The sequence below is a fragment of the Manis pentadactyla genome, chromosome 2, assembly GCF_030020395.1.
Source record: "Manis pentadactyla isolate mManPen7 chromosome 2, mManPen7.hap1, whole genome shotgun sequence".
Taxonomy (NCBI): Eukaryota; Metazoa; Chordata; class Mammalia; order Pholidota; family Manidae; genus Manis; species Manis pentadactyla.
In genome coordinates this window covers 212,335,410-212,357,826 of record NC_080020.1, presented here as the reverse complement: position 1 = coordinate 212,357,826, position 22,417 = coordinate 212,335,410, and the positions used below count along the sequence as shown (strand labels likewise).

The window sequence follows — 22,417 nt, the reverse complement described above, 5'->3', positions numbered from 1 at the left end:
GAGAAATACTCGACACATATTTTATTGATGAACATGGGTGTTCGTTACAGCAGTATTTTTAATAGTAAAAAACTGAAGGCATCCACATGCCTATCAGAAAAAATTATGTTTAAGTAAAGATGGTGAAGTCATACTATGGAAAACCTAGAGAGATGGCAAATTTGTAGATAAAAGATGCATTTGCTAGAGAAAAATGACCAAAATATATTGAGTGAAAAAAGCAAGTTGAAAAATGAGGTGCAATATGGTTTTATACTCATTTCATTGGAGAACAGGATAGACTTAAAAACTGTAGGCAGAGAACAGAGATCTCTTACGAAATGAGGCCATATAACCTTCCTATGATGAACATATGTTACTTTTGTAATTACAGCTAATTAAAAACAAAAGAATGAGGAGAAAAAACAAAATTTTAAAACTGCCTTATCTCTTGGAAAACTCACTTATCAAAAGATAATTAATCCTTTTGCCTTGGATGTTCAGGTTTTTATCAGAACTGACAGAAAATACAGGTGAATTTGCTATTGATGAGGAATCAAATGCTAGGATTTGCTTTAAAACCTCTATCCCACTACAGATAGCTTTAAACACCTTGTAGATTAACCTCAAATGTTAGCATTTTGTCCTGAGAAACAGGCATCATCAAATATTTATGTTGCATCCTGAAAACTAGCCAAAGGTCATTAATGTAATTATCTGGGAAATTCTACTGGAATGAGACTCAAAACCTTCCATTTAAGCATTGGTGAGAATTAAGAGAACAGCTACCCTTTTCAACAAACAAATTTTAGGCTCTGAAGCAGAAAATCTCCATGTAGAAGACTGAATTTTCTCATCTTTTTGATCATCACTTCGACTACCAGGAGAAAACTTAGGGAGCTGTAAATAAAAACAGGTACACTTGAAATAAATCCTATTTTTCACGTATGTTCTGCGGGAGTTCCTATATGTTCACACTCATAGAATTTGGGGTTTGTAAATAAAAGGTGACCCTCTACAAGGAGGGGCAAGAAAGAGTACGCAGTCTCCAAATTACTCGGTACATTTGAGCTACGTAGGCACCTGCTTTGCCTACGAAAACAACCTGTTTCAGGTCATCACTGGGCCTCAGGAAGCAGGCCTTATCCTTCACCAGGTGACGCCAATGACGTGAGATATCTCACTGAGGCAGCAATTAGGAAGGCGGGGCAGTCTCCTTTAAGAAGCTGACTCACGTGGATGCTGTGTTGTGTGCTCTCAGCTGGGAAGGGGGTGGCTCCTAAGTCTCTCCACATTGGCCACCTCCGGAGAGGGGGCAGAGTAAGCCTCTTTGATTGGCTGTACGTGTCCGAGGTGTTGGGTCAGGGGAGGGGCGACCGGCCGGGGGCTCACCCCAGGTCTGCGACTGCAGGGTGGGGCTGGGCCGCGAAGCGAAGTCGAGCGGGAGTGGGGGAGGGTGAAACAGGGAAAGGGCTGGCCCCAGCGGAAGGGGCAGGGTGACGGGAGGGGCGTGGCCTATAAACGAAGGGCGTACTGGGCCAACCGGAATTGCCGACTGCTCGGGAGGCGGAGCTAGGCTGTGTGATAGACGCTGAGGCCCAACCAGGGAGAGGCGGGGCCAAGTCCGGGCCTCACTAAACCCGAGACTGGGCGACTGGGGGCTTCGTCCCAGCTGAGGAGCGAGGAGCCGCAGGCGGTCGCTAATCTCACAGCGGTTCGGGGTGAGTGCGGCGAGCGGGGGATGGGCTCGGAGTCCTAAGGGGACTGAGGAGGCCTCCGGGCCGACGGCTTCGAAGCACTCGAGGATCGGCCCGGGGCGGGTGGGGGGACCCAGGCAGGAAGAGCCTCTTCCTCGCCGCGCTGCCCCCCCCCCGGGGTCTCCGCGCAGCCGCCCCCGGCCGATGTGGGCGGGCCCCCGCGTCGGGTTTACGGTGCGACTCCCTGGGTCGTTTCCTCTTTGTGAGGCCCTGGCGCCGCGGCTGCCGTCGGACCGCCCCCGCTGCGCAGCCCGGGCAACCAGCGCGATCACAACAGCCGCGACCCCGCAGCTCGGCGCCGGCGCCCTGTCGTCCCGGCCGTTCCCATTCAGCGCCGGCTCGAAGGTGCTGCCGGTTGTAGTGGAGGCCTCCGGCGCTCTTTCTTCAGGCAGTTCGGTTGGCGATACTCTCGTCTGGGCTGCCCCGCCCCCACGGCCGCGTCCCTGCCGCGGTGTCGGGGGCGCGCGCCGGGTTCTGCGCTTGGGGGGTGGGGGGCGCTTGGGGAGGCCTGCTTCCTCGGCGCCTTCCCACTACCCGGCCTCGGAGTGAAGTCGGAACTCGACTCCCAAGTTGCGGAGCCGTGATTACGCCACGGTATGGCTTGTCTTTAAAAAAGGGCCACATACCGGGCCAACTGGCACAGCTGAGCGGGCGGGGAGCGGTGTCGGCTTTTGTTTTCTGCCCCGCGGGGTGAATGCCCGTCTCCGTGCCCTCTTCCCCTGCTGGTCCCTGAGCCGAGGAAGGGGTACCGCCCGCCTGCGGACGGCGTGGTGCGGCTGTTACGTAGCCGTCTGGCTCTCCACGCCGCGGGGCGCGGCAGGCCTGCGGGATCCCGGGCCGCCGCCCGCTCAGCTGTTTCCGGCCCGTGTTTGTGGTGCGGAGGGAGGCCGCGCGGCGCTCGTGCCCGGCCCCGGCCCCTCCCGATTGGCCCGCGGCGTCACGTGCCCGCAATCAGCGGGGGCTGCGGGGCGCTCGCTGTACTGGGCCGCTGCGGGCTGAACTGACCCAGTGCGGGCGGTCTCGTGGTCCCCGGTGCCCGGCGGCAGGCGGCGTCCTTACTGACCCAGCTCGAAGGAGGCTAGGCGTGCGGCGTGCTTCTGCACCCCATTTCCACGCTCTTACGTAGGTAAGTAGGACAATGAGTACTAGGAACTGTGGGAATTAGAAAACTGAACTACTACATAGGTCTGTTTAATCCTGACATCTGTTAATCCCCCGATCAAGAAAATCTGGGAAGGTGTACAGCTCATTTATTTTTAAACTTTTTCTGTTTACAGATTCTTGTCGGTACTATGAGGATTTTTATTCCAGGTCTTCTTGACAAATGGAAAACATGAAGTAACCTCAGGCTAGCTAACCTTGTGTTTTTGGAAAGTTAAGACTTGGCGGTGAAATAACTGGGGTTAATAGGTTATTGGCTAACTTTGCACAGCCTCACGTACACTGTTGCAGCTTCGTCCCACCAGACAACCGAAATGGATTAAGTGTTTCCAGGGTACATATTTGTGCCAGATGTGAAGTGTCTTTGATTCTTTTCCTAAAAGTTTATTGCATATTTGTATTGTTAGGTAAGAAGGAAATTAACAAAGAACTTAATGTTTTCTCTAGAAACTTATAGACAAATGAAATTGAGTAATAGTGCAAAGTTAAATATTAATGAGTTATGAAATGTTAAGAGTTAAAAAATGGGGTAGTGAAAAATGAGTAAGAGTGAAGTAGGAAGCATTCTGAAGTGGATTGATATTGATTACAACTACTAGAAAATTGGGTTGCTATTGGGCAGACAGAGGCCTAAGGAAAACAGAGGCCTGAAGCATTTACAAATGGTTAGAAGGTGTAGCTTGTGGAATTTGGCATGCAAAATATTTTCCGTGTATCCCATTACCTTCTTGGGTATGTACTGGTACATTAGGTACAATGTACACTTCTTGGAAAAGGACTCATATCTGCCTTTATCACATCCTCAACCAGCTCATTGCCCAGTACAGGCCTACTGACTTTTTTAACTTTAGAACCATGACATGACGAAATGTGTTCAAGTAAATTACTTAAGTCTATACAGGGCAACTAAGTAAATTGGATCTTAACTTTTCTAAAAACGTTAGTAAAGTGAACACGTGGCTTCTAAAATATCTGGTTGGATCATTGAGGAATTTCCCTTGGACTTACTTGCCTTTTGCACTGCTCAAGTGGTAGGTGACAGGAAAAAGGTTTAGAAACAATAGAAAGAGAAAGGAAATAAGGCCAAAATAGTATAAAAAGTAAAGATTAAACTAGTTACTACCCTCCAAAAAAATAGTCAATGAGACATGATCTAGTCTTAAATATGTTCATGAGATATGAAGATAGTCCTAAGAATAATTCTGCCCAGATTATCATTTTAGGTTTTATGGTGCCTACATGGCTATATGAATCAATACTAGTTTCCCTGGTAGTCCTGTGCAGTAATGTCTAGGTAATGTAGGGACCAAACCTTAACTGTGACATGACTTAGCTACTTAACACCTGAATCAGGAAACCAGTCAATAAGTTACAGGTTCAGTCCATCCAATTACAGGCTTTTTTGATGCATGGTATTACAATGACAACAAATGAGAGATCTTGAATTTGTCTTGCCCAAAGATGTTTTGGGGAGATTACCAATTCAGATTGTTGAACTGACTGACTGAGCTCTGCACTAGTCTTATTTCTAGTGATGATTAAATAAGTATAGAAACCTAATAAATTCGGGAAAATGCTTAACAAAATCAAAAGCATTATTTGAAGGACAAGAACAAAAATACAAACAATTGAAGACCCGAGTCCACAATCGGAGCATCTTTTGACACAGCACAGGAAACTGGTTGGTTAATCCAAGTGAATTTTCAGGAGTAAAGTACAGCTTTCTTGTGTCACAGTAACCTTAGCTTGGTGAAAGATTTTGTGCAAAAAATTGGAAAATTGGTTTTTACAGATCAACAGTTTATGTTCCTTTAGTAGATGAGATGACACTACTTTTAAATGTTAATTGTTATAGTTAACCCAGCGCTGTTAAAAGTTCTTTGGATTATGATGGGTCCTTTGTTTTGGAGACAGAAGAGACTGAAACCCAGATACTATGCAAGCATGCTTCTACATGTTTTCATTTTAGCAGAACCATTGCAAAACACCACCTCCCTTGGAAGGGCAAATTCCGTTAACCTTTTCTGCACTAGGCTCTTGCACATTCAGTTCCATGCAGAAAAGTCTTTGTACTTGAATTTGCACCACCTTCTGGTGCAGTGGAAAAGCCCCTTTCAACCTGTCCATAGTTCAGGTAATGTTGTGTTCTGTGGTCTGTGGAAATACCTAGAGGAAATAATTCCTTTATAAAGGAAAAGTCTGTGAATTGCGTTTTCCCATCACAGGGTCCTTAGACTTGCAAATCAATAACTACTATTATCCTTGGTATTTTTAGGACTGGAAAGTGTGAGCCTTCCTCCCAAGAATTCTACCTGCCAGAGTTAAATCAGAACTGGATTCTTAATTACACAAAGGATAAGTTCCTATTTTTAAGACCTAGAACTGTGTCACCAAGAATTTGAGATGCTTTTCAGAAGGTTTCTAACTTTCCTCCTATTTGTAATTTCTGTCACCTGGTCACTTAGTGCTTTAGTAATTAACAGGATATGAAGCCACTTGTTACTGTTTCAAATTGTGGCCTTGCTTTTGTCATCTCTAATAAGACTGGGAATGCGGAGGAAAATAATCTAATTTTACAGCATCTACTATTGTTCAGCATTTACTGTGTGCCAGGCATTGTTCTCAGAATGCGTTATCTCAATTTAATTCTCACAACTCAGAAATGGATACAGCTGTTACCATTTTACAGGTGAAGAAAGGGAGGATACTTTACCCAAAGTTTACAGTAGGTTTTAAGGGGCGAAGCTGAGATAGGAACCTGGGTTGTCTGACTCCCAAGCTCAAGGATCTGGGCTACATTGTTTAAATCTTAGGGGTGGGGAGAGAAGGAGGTAGTAGCTGGGTATATATTCTCTTTTTCTATAATCTTTTTATAGTTGAACTTTAATATGCCCACTGATTACAGAAAGTTAAAAAGTTTTAGCTAAAAACCCACAAGAAAAGAGCAGAATTAAAGTGATATTTTCAAATAATGCCTATTGATCCTTAAACCTGAATGTCAACCAAAATTACATTTTCTGAGAAGACTGCTTTCTAAATAAAGAGATTTTTAATGTTGAAACCGTTTTTAAGTAAGGATTGGCCTACTTTCTGTCAAGGGCCACATAGTGAATATTGTGAAATTTGCAAGCCATAGGTTTCAGTTGCAGTTATTAAAACTCTGCCATAATAGTGAGAGAGCAGGCATGTATAAGCAAATGAGTGACTGTGTCCCAATAAAACTATTTATAGATACTGGAATTTGAATTTCTTAAAGTTTTCATTTGTCACAAAATAATCTTTTGTTGTTCCCTACTGTTGAAAGGTATAAAAACCATTCTTAGCTTGTGGGCCAACAAATAGTTGGTAAGCTGAATTTTGCATATAGTCCTTACTTATTTGCTGACCCTTGCTTTTAAGGAAAACGTTTAGCAGTGAGCCAAACTAATGAACAAGATAACTATTTAATTTATTAATGCATACAACTTATATACCAATCTCAGCAATGAACAAGTGAATTGAAATTAAAACCATAATACATTTACATTAGCATCCAAAAAAATGAAATACTTAGGTATAAATGTAGCAAAGTGTGTAAAAGACCTATATTAGGAAAAATGCAAAACTGATGAATGAAATTAAGAAGACCTAAATAAATGGGGAGATATACCATATTCGTGGATAGGAAGACTCACTGTTGTCAAGATGTCAGTTCTTCCTAACTTGATTTGTAGATTCAGTGCAATCCCGATCAAAATCCCAACACGTTACTTTGTGAGTATCAGGAAACTGATTCTAAAGTTTCTGTAGTGAGGCAGGAGACCCAGAATAGCTAACACAAAGGCAAAGAATAAAGTTGGAAGCCTGACACTACCCAACTTTAAGACTGACTAGAAACAACAGTAATCAAAGCAGTTGTGATAATAACAAAAGAATAGACAAATAGATCAATGGAACAGAATAGAGAGCCCAGAAATACACCCACATAAATATAGTCAAGTGATCTTTGACAAGAGGAGCTTGGCAATACAGTGGAGCAAAGATACTCTTTTTAAGTAAATGGTGGTAGAACAACTGAATATCCACATGCAAGAAACTGGGTCAAGGCAAGGCGTTATATCCCTCTCACAAAAGTTAATTCAAAATGGATCACAGACCTAAATGTAAAATGCAAAACTATAAAAAAAAAAAACTTGCAGGAGGTAACACAGAAGCCTAGATGATCTTAGGTTCAACAATAACTTTTTAAATACAAAACTAAAGGCTTGATCCATGAATGAAATTATTGATATGCTGGGCTTTATTATAGAATGGCCAAAATCTACAACACTGACAACAACAAAATGCTGACAAGGATGTAGAGCAATAGGAATTCTCAATTCATTTCTGGTGGGAATGCAAAATGCTACAGCCACTTTGAAGATAGTGTGGTTTCTTACAAAACTAGACGTACCGTATGATCCATCAGTTGTGCTTCTTGGTATTTACCCAAAGGAGTTGAAAACTTATATCCACACAGAGTCCTGCTTATGGATGTTTATAGCAGCTTTATTCGTAATTGTCAAAACTTGGAAGCAACCACCATGTCCTTGAGTATGTAATGGATAAACTGATACATCAGACAATTGAAAAATTCAGCACTAAAAAGAAATGAGCTATTAAGTCATTAAAAAGGAATGGAGGAACCTTAAATTCATATTACTGAGTGAAAGAAGCCAATCTGAAAAGACTATACACATATGATTCCAACTGCATGACATTCTAGAAAAGGCAAAGATACAGAGACAGTAAAAATGGTTGGCAGGGGGAGGGATGAATAGGCAGAGCACAGAGGATTTTTAGGGCAGTGAAAATAATCTGTCATACCATAATGATACAAAGCATTATATATTTGTCCAAACTCATAGAATGTACAACACAGAGTGAACGCTGATGTGAGCTATGGACTTTGGGTGGTGATGATGTATCAATGTGGGTTCATCTGTTGGAACAAATGTACCACTCTGGTGGAAGATGTTGATAATGGAGAAGCCTTACGTGGGTGGGGCAGGGGGGGTGTATGGAAAATCACTATCTTGTTTTGCTGTGAACCTAAAACTCTAAAAAAAATTGAGTCTTAATTTTAAAAAAAATACTCTTTTTTGGAAAACTGTTTTACTGATCTGGACTCAAAGTAGGAAATTTATGTGGAGTCCATAATATCTTTTTTTTTAATAAATACATTCCTGGAGACATTATCTTTCATGGATTTCTGAAAGAGAAAAACCTTTATTTCTCATACAGATCCTGTAATTCCTATTCCTGTACATTTTTTACAAATCATGTAAAAAGGTAAAGGTCCTAAAAATATGGTTGCTTCATTGGAGTCTGCTATTAAAATAGATCTTGAAAATTCTATTTAGCTAAATGTACTATTTGGTGAAGGTGGGATTGAAAACAGTTACTAAAATAAGTTCTGTATATCATCTACGAATTGAGTTAATGTCATTGTTTCCTGTAATTTCAAGTAAGCTGCTTATAAGCCCCCAGTTAAACAGCCACCAAACTGAGTAATTATTTAAACCTCTTAAGGATTTTAATAACCTGTAACTAGGAGAAGCTAGAATACTAAATTCTGGTTTTTGTTGGAAATGTTGAAAAGGAAGAAAGTATTGTAAATATTATGAGTTTGACTCTAATTTTGGTTATAAATTTATATTGCAACATGGACGGCAGAGCATGCATTTTGTTACTTAGGGGGTACAGTAACCCTGTAGTCAACACAGAGAACATGAGTCATCTGTGAAAGCTCACTTTTAAGATATTCTGGAAATTTGTGGCTGAAGAGATTTGGGATTCAAATTCTAAGTTCAAGCAAGGTGACTAGTATATCTGGGAAATATTCTGGATGTAAAAGCAGTTAGAAAGTAGATCAGTGTGGCTGAGGGTGGGAGGAGGGAGTGACTACAAAGGGGTTTGTGGGAGTATCAGGGAGGTGATGGAAATATTCTAAAGCTGGTTCATGGTGATGGTGGCACGACTCTATAAACTTAATTAAAATCATTCAACTTAAATGGCTGAATTTTATGGTATATAAATTCCTTTAAATATATATATATATATATATATTTTTTTTTTTTTAAGAATCAGCTCTATATTTATCCTGTCAGAAAATAGTTTCAAAGCTTGTAGAGTGGTCTCTATGAGCTCTTAGAGATGGCTGAAGCATGTGCCTTTGGTCCTATTTTTATAGTACTGTCTAATTTAACACAAATGCAGTGGTGCCTGTGAATGTTGCATTTAAAATACACACTCCCTGCCCTCAAGAGTTTATCTAGAAGTGATGAGAATTTGAATTAAGACGTTGAGTGGGAGGGAGGAAAGACCTCCAGAAGTGATTTAGGAGGTATTATCAATTTTGCAGTTTCTTTAAGAAGTTGACGGGATTTCTAGTTTAGGAAAGTGTGTGATTGGAATTGTCATCAATCAGGATGGGGAATATAGTAGGATAAGCATGGAGGCAGGATGCATACGTAGTAAATTTTAGGGGGAAAGACTGAATCTGCCAGCCCTCTGGTCACTACAGAATGAGTGGCATCAAAAGAAGTGATGCAAGATTTACTTAAGATCCCAATTTGGCCGGTTTCAGAAAAAACAATCTTTCTTTCTGTTCAAGAGTTGGGTAATAAACACCTACTTTAAAGATTGCCGAGATTAGATGTGGTATGTAAAGTACCAAGTGCATTGTCCCATAAGCTGTTTACACGGAATACTTACTAGGTCTAAGGCAGAATTCAGTCTGTCATCGGGGTCCAGAGAAGCTCAATTCAGTGTTGTGTTTCAGCTTTTTAATAATTGACACCAGCCTCTCCAGACTTTAGATGTATGTCAGTACTAGGTTGCATTTTTAGCCTTGCAAAGCTAAGGCTTAACACCTGGAACCTAATGACTGCAGGTTTTTCTGCTTCCTAAAGACTTTCAACAGCAAGTGATGTTTTGTTTGCTTTTGCTAGGTTCCATGGCATTCTAGCTTATGTCTCTTTTAACTAATAAGAACTATATTTTACAGTTTTATGTGCATATATAGCACTATATAAACGGCACCCACAAAGAGGAATACTGATTCTGCACAGATATTTTTGGTCTTGATAATGAATCATAGAATTGAATCCAGTAAAAATACTTGAGTAAAAGTAAAAAATAAACTGATTTGAAGCGGGGAAGAAAGGCATGTTACATCTGTTTATCCCATTTAGGAATAACGAGCTTGCCTTTATCCAGTAATGAACAGTCACAACTATATTATAATTTTGAACAAAAATAGAATGGTATAGGCAGAAGGTACAGGGAGAGCTCATTTTGAAGTCCAGTACATATTCCATAATTGCTTCTGCCATGGTCAATTCTAAAACACCTACTCTTGAATTATTGTTGAGTAAGTTTGTCTTGCCAATGAGTTTCAGCCCTGGGCAAATTCACTGTGGATTCAGTGTGACCAAAGAAATGACAGTAGAATGTTCTTGGGGTGAAAGGTTTATACCCAACTTGATTTCCAAGGTGGCAGGTCAGTCACTAGAATCCCGCCCACTCAGAGCGAGTCTGCATACAGCAAGCTGGTCTCTGCCTCTGGGCCTCTGTACCCCCGCAGCTGTCTCATTCTCTGTCCTCTGCACAGCCACCACTCCAGCCTTGTCTCTGCTCTCCTGCAGCCTTGTAGCCGTCCACCATGTCACCCAGAGCACTGGGTGGAGCTCTTTATGTAGAGTCAGTAACAACACATTGCCCACACGTGTAGTGAGCTAACCAACTAGGGCCAGGTAAAAATCCTGGCCACAGGAACCTTCACTTTATCCACAAGTTGCAATATGAATTTTCTACTTAAAAGTTTGAAGTAAAATTGGCTTTTAAGGTAGCCCAGAAGCCCGAGCTGTAGGCTAAATCATTGCACAAATGCTAGGTTTCAGAGAAATACAGAATCCAGAGACTATGTCTTAATAGGTGAGACTGTAAAACTTTGCTGTTGATAACTTTCTGAAGTGACCAGTATTAAGAAACATGACCAAAATTGGGTGCTGTCAGGGTTGTTGAATGCCTTATATATCAAGAATCATAAATGCAAATGTCTTACATGTGAAGTAGTTAATGTGATGCAGAGTGGAGACGGAACAAATGAAATGGCCTTCCAACTATCAATTCTAATGAAATATTTCAAAGTTTAAATGGTAGCTCAGCTGTTTATATTGAGAGTAAAAAACTGTGGGGGCCAAATAAAATATTCACAATGACTTTTGTGAGAGAAGGATTGTCTTGTTTGCTGCTGTATTCCTATGCCACCACATGAATTCAGCCTGCAGGCCTCATATTTGCAACCTCTGACCATTATGTAATACCATGTTATGGAAAAATTAAACGCTGTCATCTTAAAGGCTGAAACAATAGGCAGTAAGTTTTGCTTTGGGTTGTCATTTTGCAGAAATGTAATCAGAAATCTAAATGTCATTTCTTAAATAAGACTTACTCATTGACATTCTTGTGAATTGCACTGGCTTTCCTTTTACTAAATACAAATCATAATTATATTCACCATTTGTTTTTCATTCCTTGTGGAGCTCCTGTGTTCTGACTCCTATTAAGCATAGTGATCATTGTGGTAATGACACGAGGACTGCCTAATGGCTGAGAAAGTTCACAGGTAGGAGGAGTGGGACTTATAATTTGTAATGGAATTTCTCCAAATTTAAGATGATAGTTCTTACTGAAAGCATAGATTTTAGATGTGTTTTCATATTTGCAGCTGTATCAGCTCCACATGCCATTTTAAAGACGTAATATTAAATATTTAAAACACAGGATCTGATGACTACACCCAGGAATAATTTTTTTTAATGAAAGTTATAGTGTATGCTTTACTATATCTAGATTGTTAAAAATACTGTTGAAGGGCATTAATTGCTGTGAATTTAAGGTGTTGCATATATTAAATCTCCTCAGTTTTGACCTACTGAACTGTGATTATTCTTGTTTCAAAAGTTAGATTCAAAGCTTTTTATTTCCCAGTGATTCAGCACTTCTATGATTTATTGAATCAGTATGATTTCTTAACTATAAGTAAATTATATAATAATGGCTCATCTTTCCCTTACTCTGTGTTGTTTTCCTAGTCTTCTGCCAGGCCTAGATCATCTTGTATGCCTCCTTACAGGAGACTTAGAGGAATGGGAGACTTTTGGCTTTGAGTCAGGTGAACTGCATTCCAGTCATGATTTTCTGTACTTGAAAGCTATGTAAACTTTGACCAATTAATAACCTTGGATAATCTGTGAAAGGGGGTGATAACCTCACAGAGTAGTTCTGATGATTTTGAAATAAGCAAAGCACCTAGTACAAGTGCTTCATAGACTCAAACTCAATATTATGTTAGTGCCATAACCCCTTCGTGGTTGTAGGTGCATCTCGTGCCAGAGACTTATCCCATGCTCTCAAACCATGCTACCTTCCAGTTTTCTGATTGCCCATTTTTCTATTCTTGTTTGGTCATGCTATTCTTCCCTTACATCTTTTCTCAAATTACACATGTTCAGAATGTATGTTCAACACCTACTGCTTAACCTTTTTTCTCACCTCTCTGTTTTTCATCATTCAATTTCTGATACTCTACTTCCTATTCTTTTCATACCAAGCAAAAGAGAAATGATACCATCCCTTGGCTTTTCCTGAGAGTGTCTACTTTTTGGCTCATGCTGCTAAAATGTCCTTGGCTTGGGTATGCCTATTTACTTGTTCAGTGCCTGAACTTTGGATCCTTCTGTGCAGTCAGCCGGTTCACATACTGAGGACTACCAAGCAGAGATCACATGTATAGAAATGGTTCTCTGACCCCCACCAAGTAAATACCAGCAGTGTTTTAAAAAATCATAATGCATTCCTTATCCTTTTCTATTTGCTCCTAGGTTTTTAGAACTTCAACAAAAAAAAATGGGCAGAATTTTCCTTGATCACATCGGGGGTACCCGTCTGTTTTCTTGTGCAAACTGCGACACAATCCTGACCAACCGCTCAGAACTCATCTCCACTCGGTTCACAGGCGCCACTGGCAGAGCATTTCTCTTTAACAAGGTTGGTGGGAAAACCAGTTCATTTCCTAAGTGGTTTTAGTGGTTGTATTTTGACAGCAGTACCAGAATCCTGCTCAGAGCTTTGGAGATAGCAAGGAGAGTCAGAATGAGAGCTGCAGTCTATAGAGAGGATTGTCCACTAGTTTGTTTTGGTGGCACCATAGGAAGGCATTACTAGAATGTGATTTTTAACCTTGGAAGTTTAAAGTCTATGATAAAATAGAAGGGTGGTCACTATTGGTTCAGAAAACATTCAGTGTGAGACTTCGGTAGTGACTCCACAGACTATGAATGAAGTCACTGAGACACCCCAAAACCCATGTCACCGATTCATTCCTTACAGGGAGATAGCTGCATTAAGGTGTCATAGCTTGTCAATGAAAGTGAGTAAGGAACATCTAACCAACTTCCTTGCGCTAATTTATGTTCACCAACCATCCTTCTGATTGTGATTTGGTTTATTGCATAGTTTTTCCAACAGGAAGAGTTTCCTGATTTACAAAGGAATGTCTGCCTGATTCTTCAATTTCTGGCTTGCTTTTTTGCAATGAGTTGATGTGATTCTGTGTACTAGCAAAGTTGAGTTTCCAGGTTTTTTAGGCTAAGAAACAGACTTAGTCCAAGGTACTGCTCTTAAAAGGTCAACTAAACTTCCTCAGTGTACACCCCTCTATTCCATTTAGAAACAAGTTTTTCCTCGGAGTAGATAGTGTGTACTCCAGGATCTTTATTTAGGTTGAGAGCAGAGGTTGGTACACTGGCAGGCCAGCTGCCTGTTTTCGTAAACAAAGTTTAATGAAGCACAGCAATGCTCATTGACTTATGTGTTGTATGTGGCTGCTTTTATGCCACAACAACAGAACTATTTAAATAGTTACACCAAACATCATAGACCCCTTAAAGCCAGAAATATTTTCTATCTGGCCCTTTACACAAAAAGTGTAGCACAGAGGGGATTGTTGGATTTTGAGAATTATTGGAAATTCTTAACAGATTCTTTGAACCTACTTGAAAACTGGATGGTCTGTAGTAGGTTTAGTTTATCCCAGTCTGTTTGTTCATAAAATGTATTTTCAGTAACAAATTATATAGAATACCTGTTTTGTACTAGGTTTTTTTAATATTTGATAGTCTTACTTACATTCTTCACTGAATGGTGAATGATAACATTTGGACCCAAACCAACATTTTATTGACTCCAAGTCAAGGATTCTTCAGTACAACCCAAAAGTAACTAGTACGTATAAATAGTGTGGCTTGGACGAGTACAGTGTTGCATGATTGCATTAGAATGTCTAGTGCAGTGCATTAGTATTTACCTGTCATAGCAGCTTCTAAAAATCACTCCTTGGGAAGGGTATGATAGATTGACTAAAGGCATAACCGCTCTGGTGTAATTATAGCAACTTCAGAAGACAATCAAAATATGTACTTTTTTGGCAAGTAATTTATATGCCTTTGCACTTTTGTTTTCACATGTTTCTTAGGTAGTTAACCTGCAGTACAGTGAAGTTCAAGACCGGGTCATGCTCACTGGCCGCCACATGGTTCGAGATGTGAGCTGCAAAAACTGCAATAGCAAACTGGGATGGATCTATGAGTTTGCCACCGAAGACAGCCAGCGTTATAAGGAAGGTCGTGTGATCCTGGAACGTGCTCTAGTTCGAGAGAGTGAGGGCTTTGAGGAGCATGTACCATCTGATAACTCTTGAAGAAAAAGAGATAACTCCGTCTTTTCCCTGGTCTCCTTCACTGAAAACAAAAATCTACTTACATACACTGTCACCTTAGCATCAGAGTCGGATTCATGAACTGTGGAACAAGAGGTTGTGAGAACTAAGATGGAACCTTTTTTTCTTCCTTTCTTTCTTTTTTTAAATTTTCTGTTTTCCATCCGACAGCAGTGTAGAGAGAATATGATGCAGATGCTGTTAATTTTTTTCCCCTATGTTTACATCTTGAGGCAGAATAATACATCTGCAACTACTTGGTAAGCTGTGTGAGGAAAAAAATCTGGGCTGTTAGAGTAAAAGTGTGTTTTATGTAAATTTTGAAAGGAAAATGTGTCAAGAGCATGGTTTTTAAACTTATTTGGGCTTTATTTTAAAACTTAATTTTTTAAACCCAGTTATTTCACTTGATTTGCTAGCTTCAGAGAAGAAATCCGAATTCGTGACCAGCGCGCTAAAGGTTCAGTGTTAGTATGGCTTGTGCTGGCCTTTGTGCCATATTCTTGTTGGAGATGAACCGTAGCAACAGAGCCCATTCTTCCTGTCAGTCTTGACCCAAAGAAGTCACCATTCCTAGTTATTTGTCACCATGTAATTGGTGTCGATTGGAAACTTACCTGAAATGGGCAAAACTGCTTGGTTGTTTTTTCCATGTAACTTAAACATAGTAATATAAATAAAGTAATAGTTGGATGTTTTCGTCCTGTGTTGCTTGTAAAAACACCTTTTAAAAGAGCAGAATATTTGTTAAGTAATTTTCATAATAGTGTTTCTCATCTCTTAAGCTAAATTGACTATACAAGATACTACTTTATTTATATTAAAGCAAACTGTTTAAACCCACAGTATTGCATTTAGAAAACAGTTGAACAGAAGGTCAATGTTCATTCATGTAGAAGGCATTTCATCTGCATCTGTTTTAAAAGAAGGAGGGAAATGAAGCAGCTGATGTAAAAGTACTGCTTTGCAGAATAGTAAAGCCTATCCTCAGTTTTGCATTGATTTTGACAAGTCTGGGGCCTAGTAATTTCATCAAAGGACTAGATCTCTAATTAGCATTTTCTCAGATCTTCCCTCAGAAGTTCAAGTCAAAATTATACTTGGTCCCTTTAAGTGGAAAGGAATCAAATTTGACTCAGGGTGTGTTATTTTAGCCCCAAATCTACATTATGAAGTAATTAAAATGTGAATTGTCTTTATCCAAACTACTGCTAGATATTCTAGTTACTTATTTCTAGTGGAATAAATGACATTAAAATTTACTAATTATTTAAATGAATGAATGAATGTTGGCTCAATCTCTAGGTTTTTGTCTAGAAAAGAAATTTAGGAAAATCTGTCCTTGGTATTAGATGTGACTGAGTACATTTAAGGTTAGGTTTCTCTTACTTGCCCTTAGGCTCTTGCTTAGAGGCATAGGTCTCTGATTAAGTAGGTGTGTACTACTACATTTGAGATAAGTGAACAAAAAAATCGCTCCACCGTGGAATAAATCTTCAAACACTATGAAACAGCATTCATTCCCATTCATTTCCATACTGGCCTTTGATTACATGCAGATTCCTGTTAGCATGCCTTACCTATAGCACTATGTGCATTTGCTGTCAGAATAAAGTATATTTTGTCTTGCACTGGTGCAATACTGCTACTTATTTTCCACTGATCCTTGTCTAGTTGTCTTAGTTTTTATCCATGAACATGTATGTCATACCTTTGTGTGGCTATAGTTTTCCTCATTTGGCAGTGATTAGGTGACATTAGCTTATTTACTCTAATTCACACTTGGAGATAATTGAATTTACCAAATAACTTCTCTGAGATGATTTTGCCTCACACACAACTACAGCTCAGTTTATATGAACAAATAAAATGTCATATTGCTAAGTTAATTTAGGTGACTACAGCAGGTGGTACCACAGCAATGAGTTCCTTTTGCTTTTACAAGCTTCAATTTACAAAACAGCAATATGGAAGATGCGTTCAAATTGGATTATTTATAGAATAGCAAACACTTAAGATGGGAAGCCATGAATGGGTATGATTTTGCTTTGGGATGGGAAGGTTAACCATCTATATTCAATGAATATACTGCATGATAAGTGGGTTACTGAGGGGTGTAACAGGCTAATAAGCTTTTCTCTTCGTAGACTTAAGAATCTTAGTTTTAGGTGAGTGACCCTAAGTTGAAATTAACATGTATGCTTCTATTTAAAGAGACCCTGAAGTGAATAGTCTGGATTAAAATGTAATTATGTAATGATATGTTAAAATTTGGAGTGGTTACTTTGGGATTGGAGGGGAAAAATAGTATATCTGTTCTAATTTACCAATTTGTAAAAGTCAAATGGAATGTTTAAATGGAGAGTCTGGGCCCCCACCCCAGCCCAGGCCTAAATCAGTCCACAGGTTGTTTTTGATTAGGCAGGATTGGGAAACTGCTGATGTAAAATATTCAGAGATGTTTTTGATGGTTCATTTCCACAAGTTATTAAAAGTACCTCACAATTTTAACATATATCCACTGATTGTTTATCTCATTAACACCAGCTTCCCACCTGGAGCCATATGAAACAAAAACTCTTCTAATCTAGGGAGATGTGAATTGGGAATAGTGCAAGATTAAACTGAAAAACAGGCTAGCCCTTGCACTGATCTGAAGATAGTTATTACAGAAATAAAGCAGAACTAAAAGAAATTAGTGTGGATACGCATCCAAAATTGTGTGTAAATGTGTGGCTTCTTTATTTTAAAATACTGGGACTTCCCAAATTGGAACATATTAAGGGATGAAATAACCAAAGTACCATTAAAGGCATAAGGGGTTTGTGATTCTGGGGATCACTCTACGTATTTAGGTTTTCTAAATCACCTGCAATCTGACCACTTGGAAGGCTTGTTGAATAGTGAATTATATTCCCATTCCCTCCTCCAGCACTGGATTGGTCTGAGGTGGAGCCAAGATCAAATTTTTGCTAAACTCCAAAGATAACCTATCAGCTGGTCTGAGAATCACTGTTGAAAGGATTATTCAAAAAAAATTCAGTAAGTTCCTTTATGCACAGTTTTGCTTTCTGCTGTTTAAAGTTGAGCTGGTCAACTGGTGTCCAGAAGCAGATGATCCTTCTGAAGAATCGTCAGAAGGCTGATAGTAGCCTAATGGTACGTTGCAGTGCCTAAGTCATTCACCTCATTTCTTGTTACCATGTAGGCATTTTATCATCTAGTATCATGAGAAAAATACAGTACAATAGGATATTTTGTGAGACTGTGTTCACGTAACAGAGTATACTGTTGTATTTTATTGTTAGTCTCTACTATGCTTAATTTGTAAATTAAACTCATTATTTGTACGTACAGGAAAAAGTTATATAGAGAGTTCAGTACTATGCATTTTCAGGCATCGATGTGGGGGTATTGCAATGTTATCTCCTGCAGATAAGGGGGACTAATGCATGGTTGTGGAGTAAAAGCCCTACAGGCTTAGAAGTGTGACTAGGAAGAAAACAGATGATATGATTTGCAACCGCTTAGCAATGACCTTTAAAAATGGGTAAGTAGATAAGGAGAGTAAAAGTCTCAGGGAAAGCTCATAGAAAAATGACTAGATTTTAAAGACCTGTTTTCAATGCTGATGATTTATTAGCTACGTGACTTTGGGAAGTGTGTGTCTTAACCTCTGAACTGCAGTTTTCTCAAGTATGAGTTGTAAAAACAAGCCCTTCCTTAAGTGATTCTTGTTAGGGTATAGTGAAATACATGGCCTAAAAACTTGTTATGCATTATGCAAATACCCGGGATCAACTGTTTTTTCAGTAGGCTTAAACAACCCTTTACAATTTAGTTTTGTTCTAAATTAGAGAATGACCAGAATGCTTTCAAAGTTCTTTAAATCCTTCCGGCTCTTGATACATACTGCTGAAAGTTTAAGCAAATTAGTAAGGCTTGAAATCTGCTCTTTATCAAATGTTACCATCTTGACCTTTTGCCATAGGGAATCTTTCATAATCTGGTACAATAGACATTTTACTTTGCTTTCAGAAGTCTTCAAAGCTCCTTTTTTTCTCCTATCATGGAGCAGCAGGAGGAAAATTTTAAAAGTTTCATTGAATACAGGTCAGTGATTAAATAAGTAAAAATCAAAAGCCTCCATTACTTTTGAGAAGAATCCTGCAAGAATTTGCACTGATAGGTATTGACTAGTTACTTTTCAAACCCAGTTTTCTTTCTCCTATGTTTATCTCTGCCTCACTGTCGCATACTGTGGTTATAATAATGTTAGTCCAGATTTTTAAGGCTCCTAAGATTGTGAGAAAAATGGTTTATAAATCATCTCATTTTCATACTCCTCTGCAGATTTACCCTAAAGATGAATATTTCTTGTCCCTGGATTTAACGCAAAGTACAAAAACAAACTCCTTTTAATAATTAAAAAACTTACATCCAGAGCAAAGTTCAGCTTTGAAAAAGGAGGTCTTTTGTGTTCCTGAGGACTGACCAGAGGTTTTCAGTGACTGGTGCAGTTTGGAAACCCTGCTAGTGTCCCCGTCAGGAGGTCAGCTCCAGCTGTTCTCCAGAATTTCACTCCTCTTAACACCCACTGTTGAGACAACATGGAGTGATATATCAGCATTTGGCCACACTACCTTCTCAGCTAACCCACTCTGTACCTATAGCCTGCCCAGAATATACTGGGCAACGTGGAGGCATACCTGTGAACGCATGAAAATTCTGTGAGACTTTGAAGCCACCACCCTTCCCCCAGGTTCTAAACCAACTGAAAGATGTGCAGAGGCATTTCTAAAACCTGTCAAAATGCCAAAAGGAATAAGGTATTTCAATCCCTTTCCTAAGTCCTAGGTCCTGTTTTAGAGTAGGCTCCTTGGAAAAAGAGTTTCAAAGATTGGGAGGGGGAGTATTATTAAAGACCTGAGAAATGAGTAAAACTAAGGTCCAGCTGAAGTTTACACTGAAGGAAAAGTTTAAAATCTGGAACCCATGCTACCAGAAAAGTACCAGTAGATGGCACGAGTATGCAAAAATTTCAGTTCTTAATGGCCAGTCTGACCTGTCTTTTGGAAAAGAGTAACATCTGGGGCAGTCTACACAGTTGCCCTTAGTCTGCTAACCAGAAGGAAAGATGATTTTACTCCAGTGGGGAAGAGTTGGAGTCAAAGGAAATTATATATGAGAAAATGCTTTGGAAACTATAAAATACTCTTAAGATAATACTGTTGCCATTTTTTGTGATGTGACTTTTTTTCTGTCATGTTTGTTTTAGTATCTAAAGCTTTAGCTTACACAACTGCAAAAAAGTTTTCCAGTTTTTTAATATTGGCTTTTATTTTGATACTGACAGTCTGAAGTCACAGATAAGTAAATGCCACAGTGTGACTTTGTAGTTAGTTAACCTCTTGAAGCCTCATTTCTCAACTCTAAAATAATGGAAAATAATTTATGGAGAACATATGTGAAAGCTCTTTATAAGCCACCACAGTATTCTAAAAATAAAATTCTTAAAAATTGGGTGAGGTTCAGTGAGTTAATAAATATAGGCTCCAGCTGCTAGAAAGTATTTGCTCCTTCATTTATCCATTCAGCAATATTTGAGTGCCTATTATGTGTGTCAGGCATTATACTGATTGTTAGTCAGGCACACCTGGCACCTATTTCCCAGTAGGCATATGAAGGATGTTTGCAAAGCCCAGTAAAAATCCTGAAAGCCACTTTATAAATACTGAATGTGTCCCTCCTGCAGGAAATGAAAGGCATTCAACATAGGGGTACATAATCTCATGAAGCAGAATAAAACACTTCATTCTTCCAACAAGTGATTAATTTCTAAGTTTGAAGAGAGGTAATCTTCCAGAATAAATAAAAATAACAGAAATCATCTTTCCATGTGCAATGGATTCTGAAATTGGATTAACCTTACTTCTAAAACAAGCTTCATCGTCTCCCTTCCAGAAGCAAATATAAATCAGCATTTTCAAGTCACATGGCCATAAGAAAAACGGCTCACATCCGACAGCCATGCCGAGTAACTGAAAGGTGAGAGCTGAGGCTCAGAGCCTTCTCTGCACCAGAAACATTCGGGTGAAGTGTTTTTTAGGTTGGGTTGGGAAGGAAGAAGAAAGGCGTAGGTGAAAGAACTGTAAATTACAGGCCCTCAGCTTTGGGAATTGCCTGATTACTGATCTCAAACTCAAATGTCTTTGGATGCTAGAGAATTCATTCAAGTAAGGACAGTGGGGGCTACAGAGTGAGGAGGGAGAGCATATACCGCCTGGACAGTCTCTTTCAACTGAAAACAGAAACAGCTGGCCAGACACAGCTTGTTCTTTGGGCTTTAGCTGTACATCCCTCATGCAGTCCAACCTCTCATTTTAAACATTTGCAAACTAAGGCCAGCAGAGGTGAAATGGCTGAGCCAAATTCTCTAATTTGTAAGTAGCAGGGAGAAGAGTATGTTCAGGGTGGGGCGTTTCACACAACAGAGTGCAACAGAATACAGTAAAGGCCATATGCTTTTATTCACATTTGCAAAGTAGCCTTGGGAGGCAGACAACATGTTAAGAGCGACTGCAGTCAGAGGGCCTGTTTCAAAATCCCAGCTCTAACAGTAACTGTGTGTCCTTGGGCAAGTTCCTTAGACTGTTTGTGCCACAGCTCCCTCACTTCTAAAAACAGTGTAATAATACTGACTTCATAGTCATGAGGCTAAAATGAGTTACTATGTTGAAAGTGCTTAGATCAGTGACTGGCTGTGAGTGTCATCACTCCCATTACAGATGAGGAAATTCATACTTGGAGTTCAAGGTCAAATAGCTTTACTTAGAGGCAAAAAATCTGCCCATGTGCATGTACACACACACAGCTGGTATGGAACCTTCTCTCTGAGTCAAAGCCTGACCTCCTGAGCCTATGTCTGCAATGACCAACTTGGGAAGGATAGCAAAAGGAGGGGAACTGGAACAGAGGCCAGAGCTAGGTGGCCAGTGAGATTCTTCCATTTTCCAGGAGTAGTATAGGCTTTTAGAAAAGCAAGCACAGGGATGAAGCAGTTTCTGTATAACAGAGTTTCTCAAACTTTAGCATGAATTAGAATCAGCTGGAGGGTGTGTTAAAACAGATTGCTGGCTCCACTCCCAGAGTTTGACTCAGCAGGTCCAGGGTAAGGCCCAAGAAGTTGCATTTCTGACAAATTCCCAGGTGATGCTAAAGTTGCTGGCCCAGGTACTACATTTCGAAATCCGTTGATGTATCTTTTGTCTAATCTTCAGAATAATCTTATGAGCTTGGCATTTTCTCCATTTTATAGTGAAGTAAAGATCAGAACATGGCTGACTTACCAATATCACACCATTTATAAGGACGGGCACTGGGTCTTGAATAGGTTGGTCTGACTCTGAAGCCTGTGCTTTTCTTCCCTCACTATGTGGCATGGGGCATGAGCATTTACGCTCCCCAGGCACAGAGCTATGGGCCAGTGGCATGAAGACGACTGGGCTGGAGGTGCAGAGGGAGAAGACCCAAGGCAGGCTTCCCTGAAGGGAAGGTCTTCCTGTTGTTGCTACGGTCTGCCCTCCCAGTTCACCAATTACCCTGCTGGCCATACATTCACAGCCACGAAGTGAGACCAGATCACGTTCCTGACACCCGCTTCCTTGGCTCCCCACTCCCTGCAAGGCCCTGTCTGCCTCCACAGGCTCACCGCTCC

The 22,417-nt window shown here is 40.0% G+C and overlaps 1 protein-coding gene across 2 annotated transcripts; it reads left to right on the top strand.

Annotated features, from left to right (window-relative positions):
* Nucleotides 1-1,563: 1,563 nt before the first annotated feature.
* Nucleotides 1,564-15,393, top strand: YPEL5 (yippee like 5). Of its 2 annotated transcripts, none has more exons than XM_036903610.2 (3): nt 1,564-1,700; nt 12,806-12,971; nt 14,458-15,393. In XM_036903610.2, the coding sequence occupies exons 2-3, from the start codon at nt 12,831-12,833 to the stop codon at nt 14,680-14,682; spliced, it is 366 nt and encodes a 121-aa protein (XP_036759505.1). In that variant the 5' UTR covers nt 1,564-1,700; nt 12,806-12,830; the 3' UTR covers nt 14,683-15,393. The 2 variants fall into 2 exon arrangements, with proteins under 2 accessions (XP_036759505.1, XP_036759506.1); XM_036903611.2 differs by lacking the exon at nt 1,564-1,700 and adding an exon at nt 2,252-2,862.
* The last annotated feature ends 7,024 nt before the right edge of the window (nt 15,394-22,417 follow it).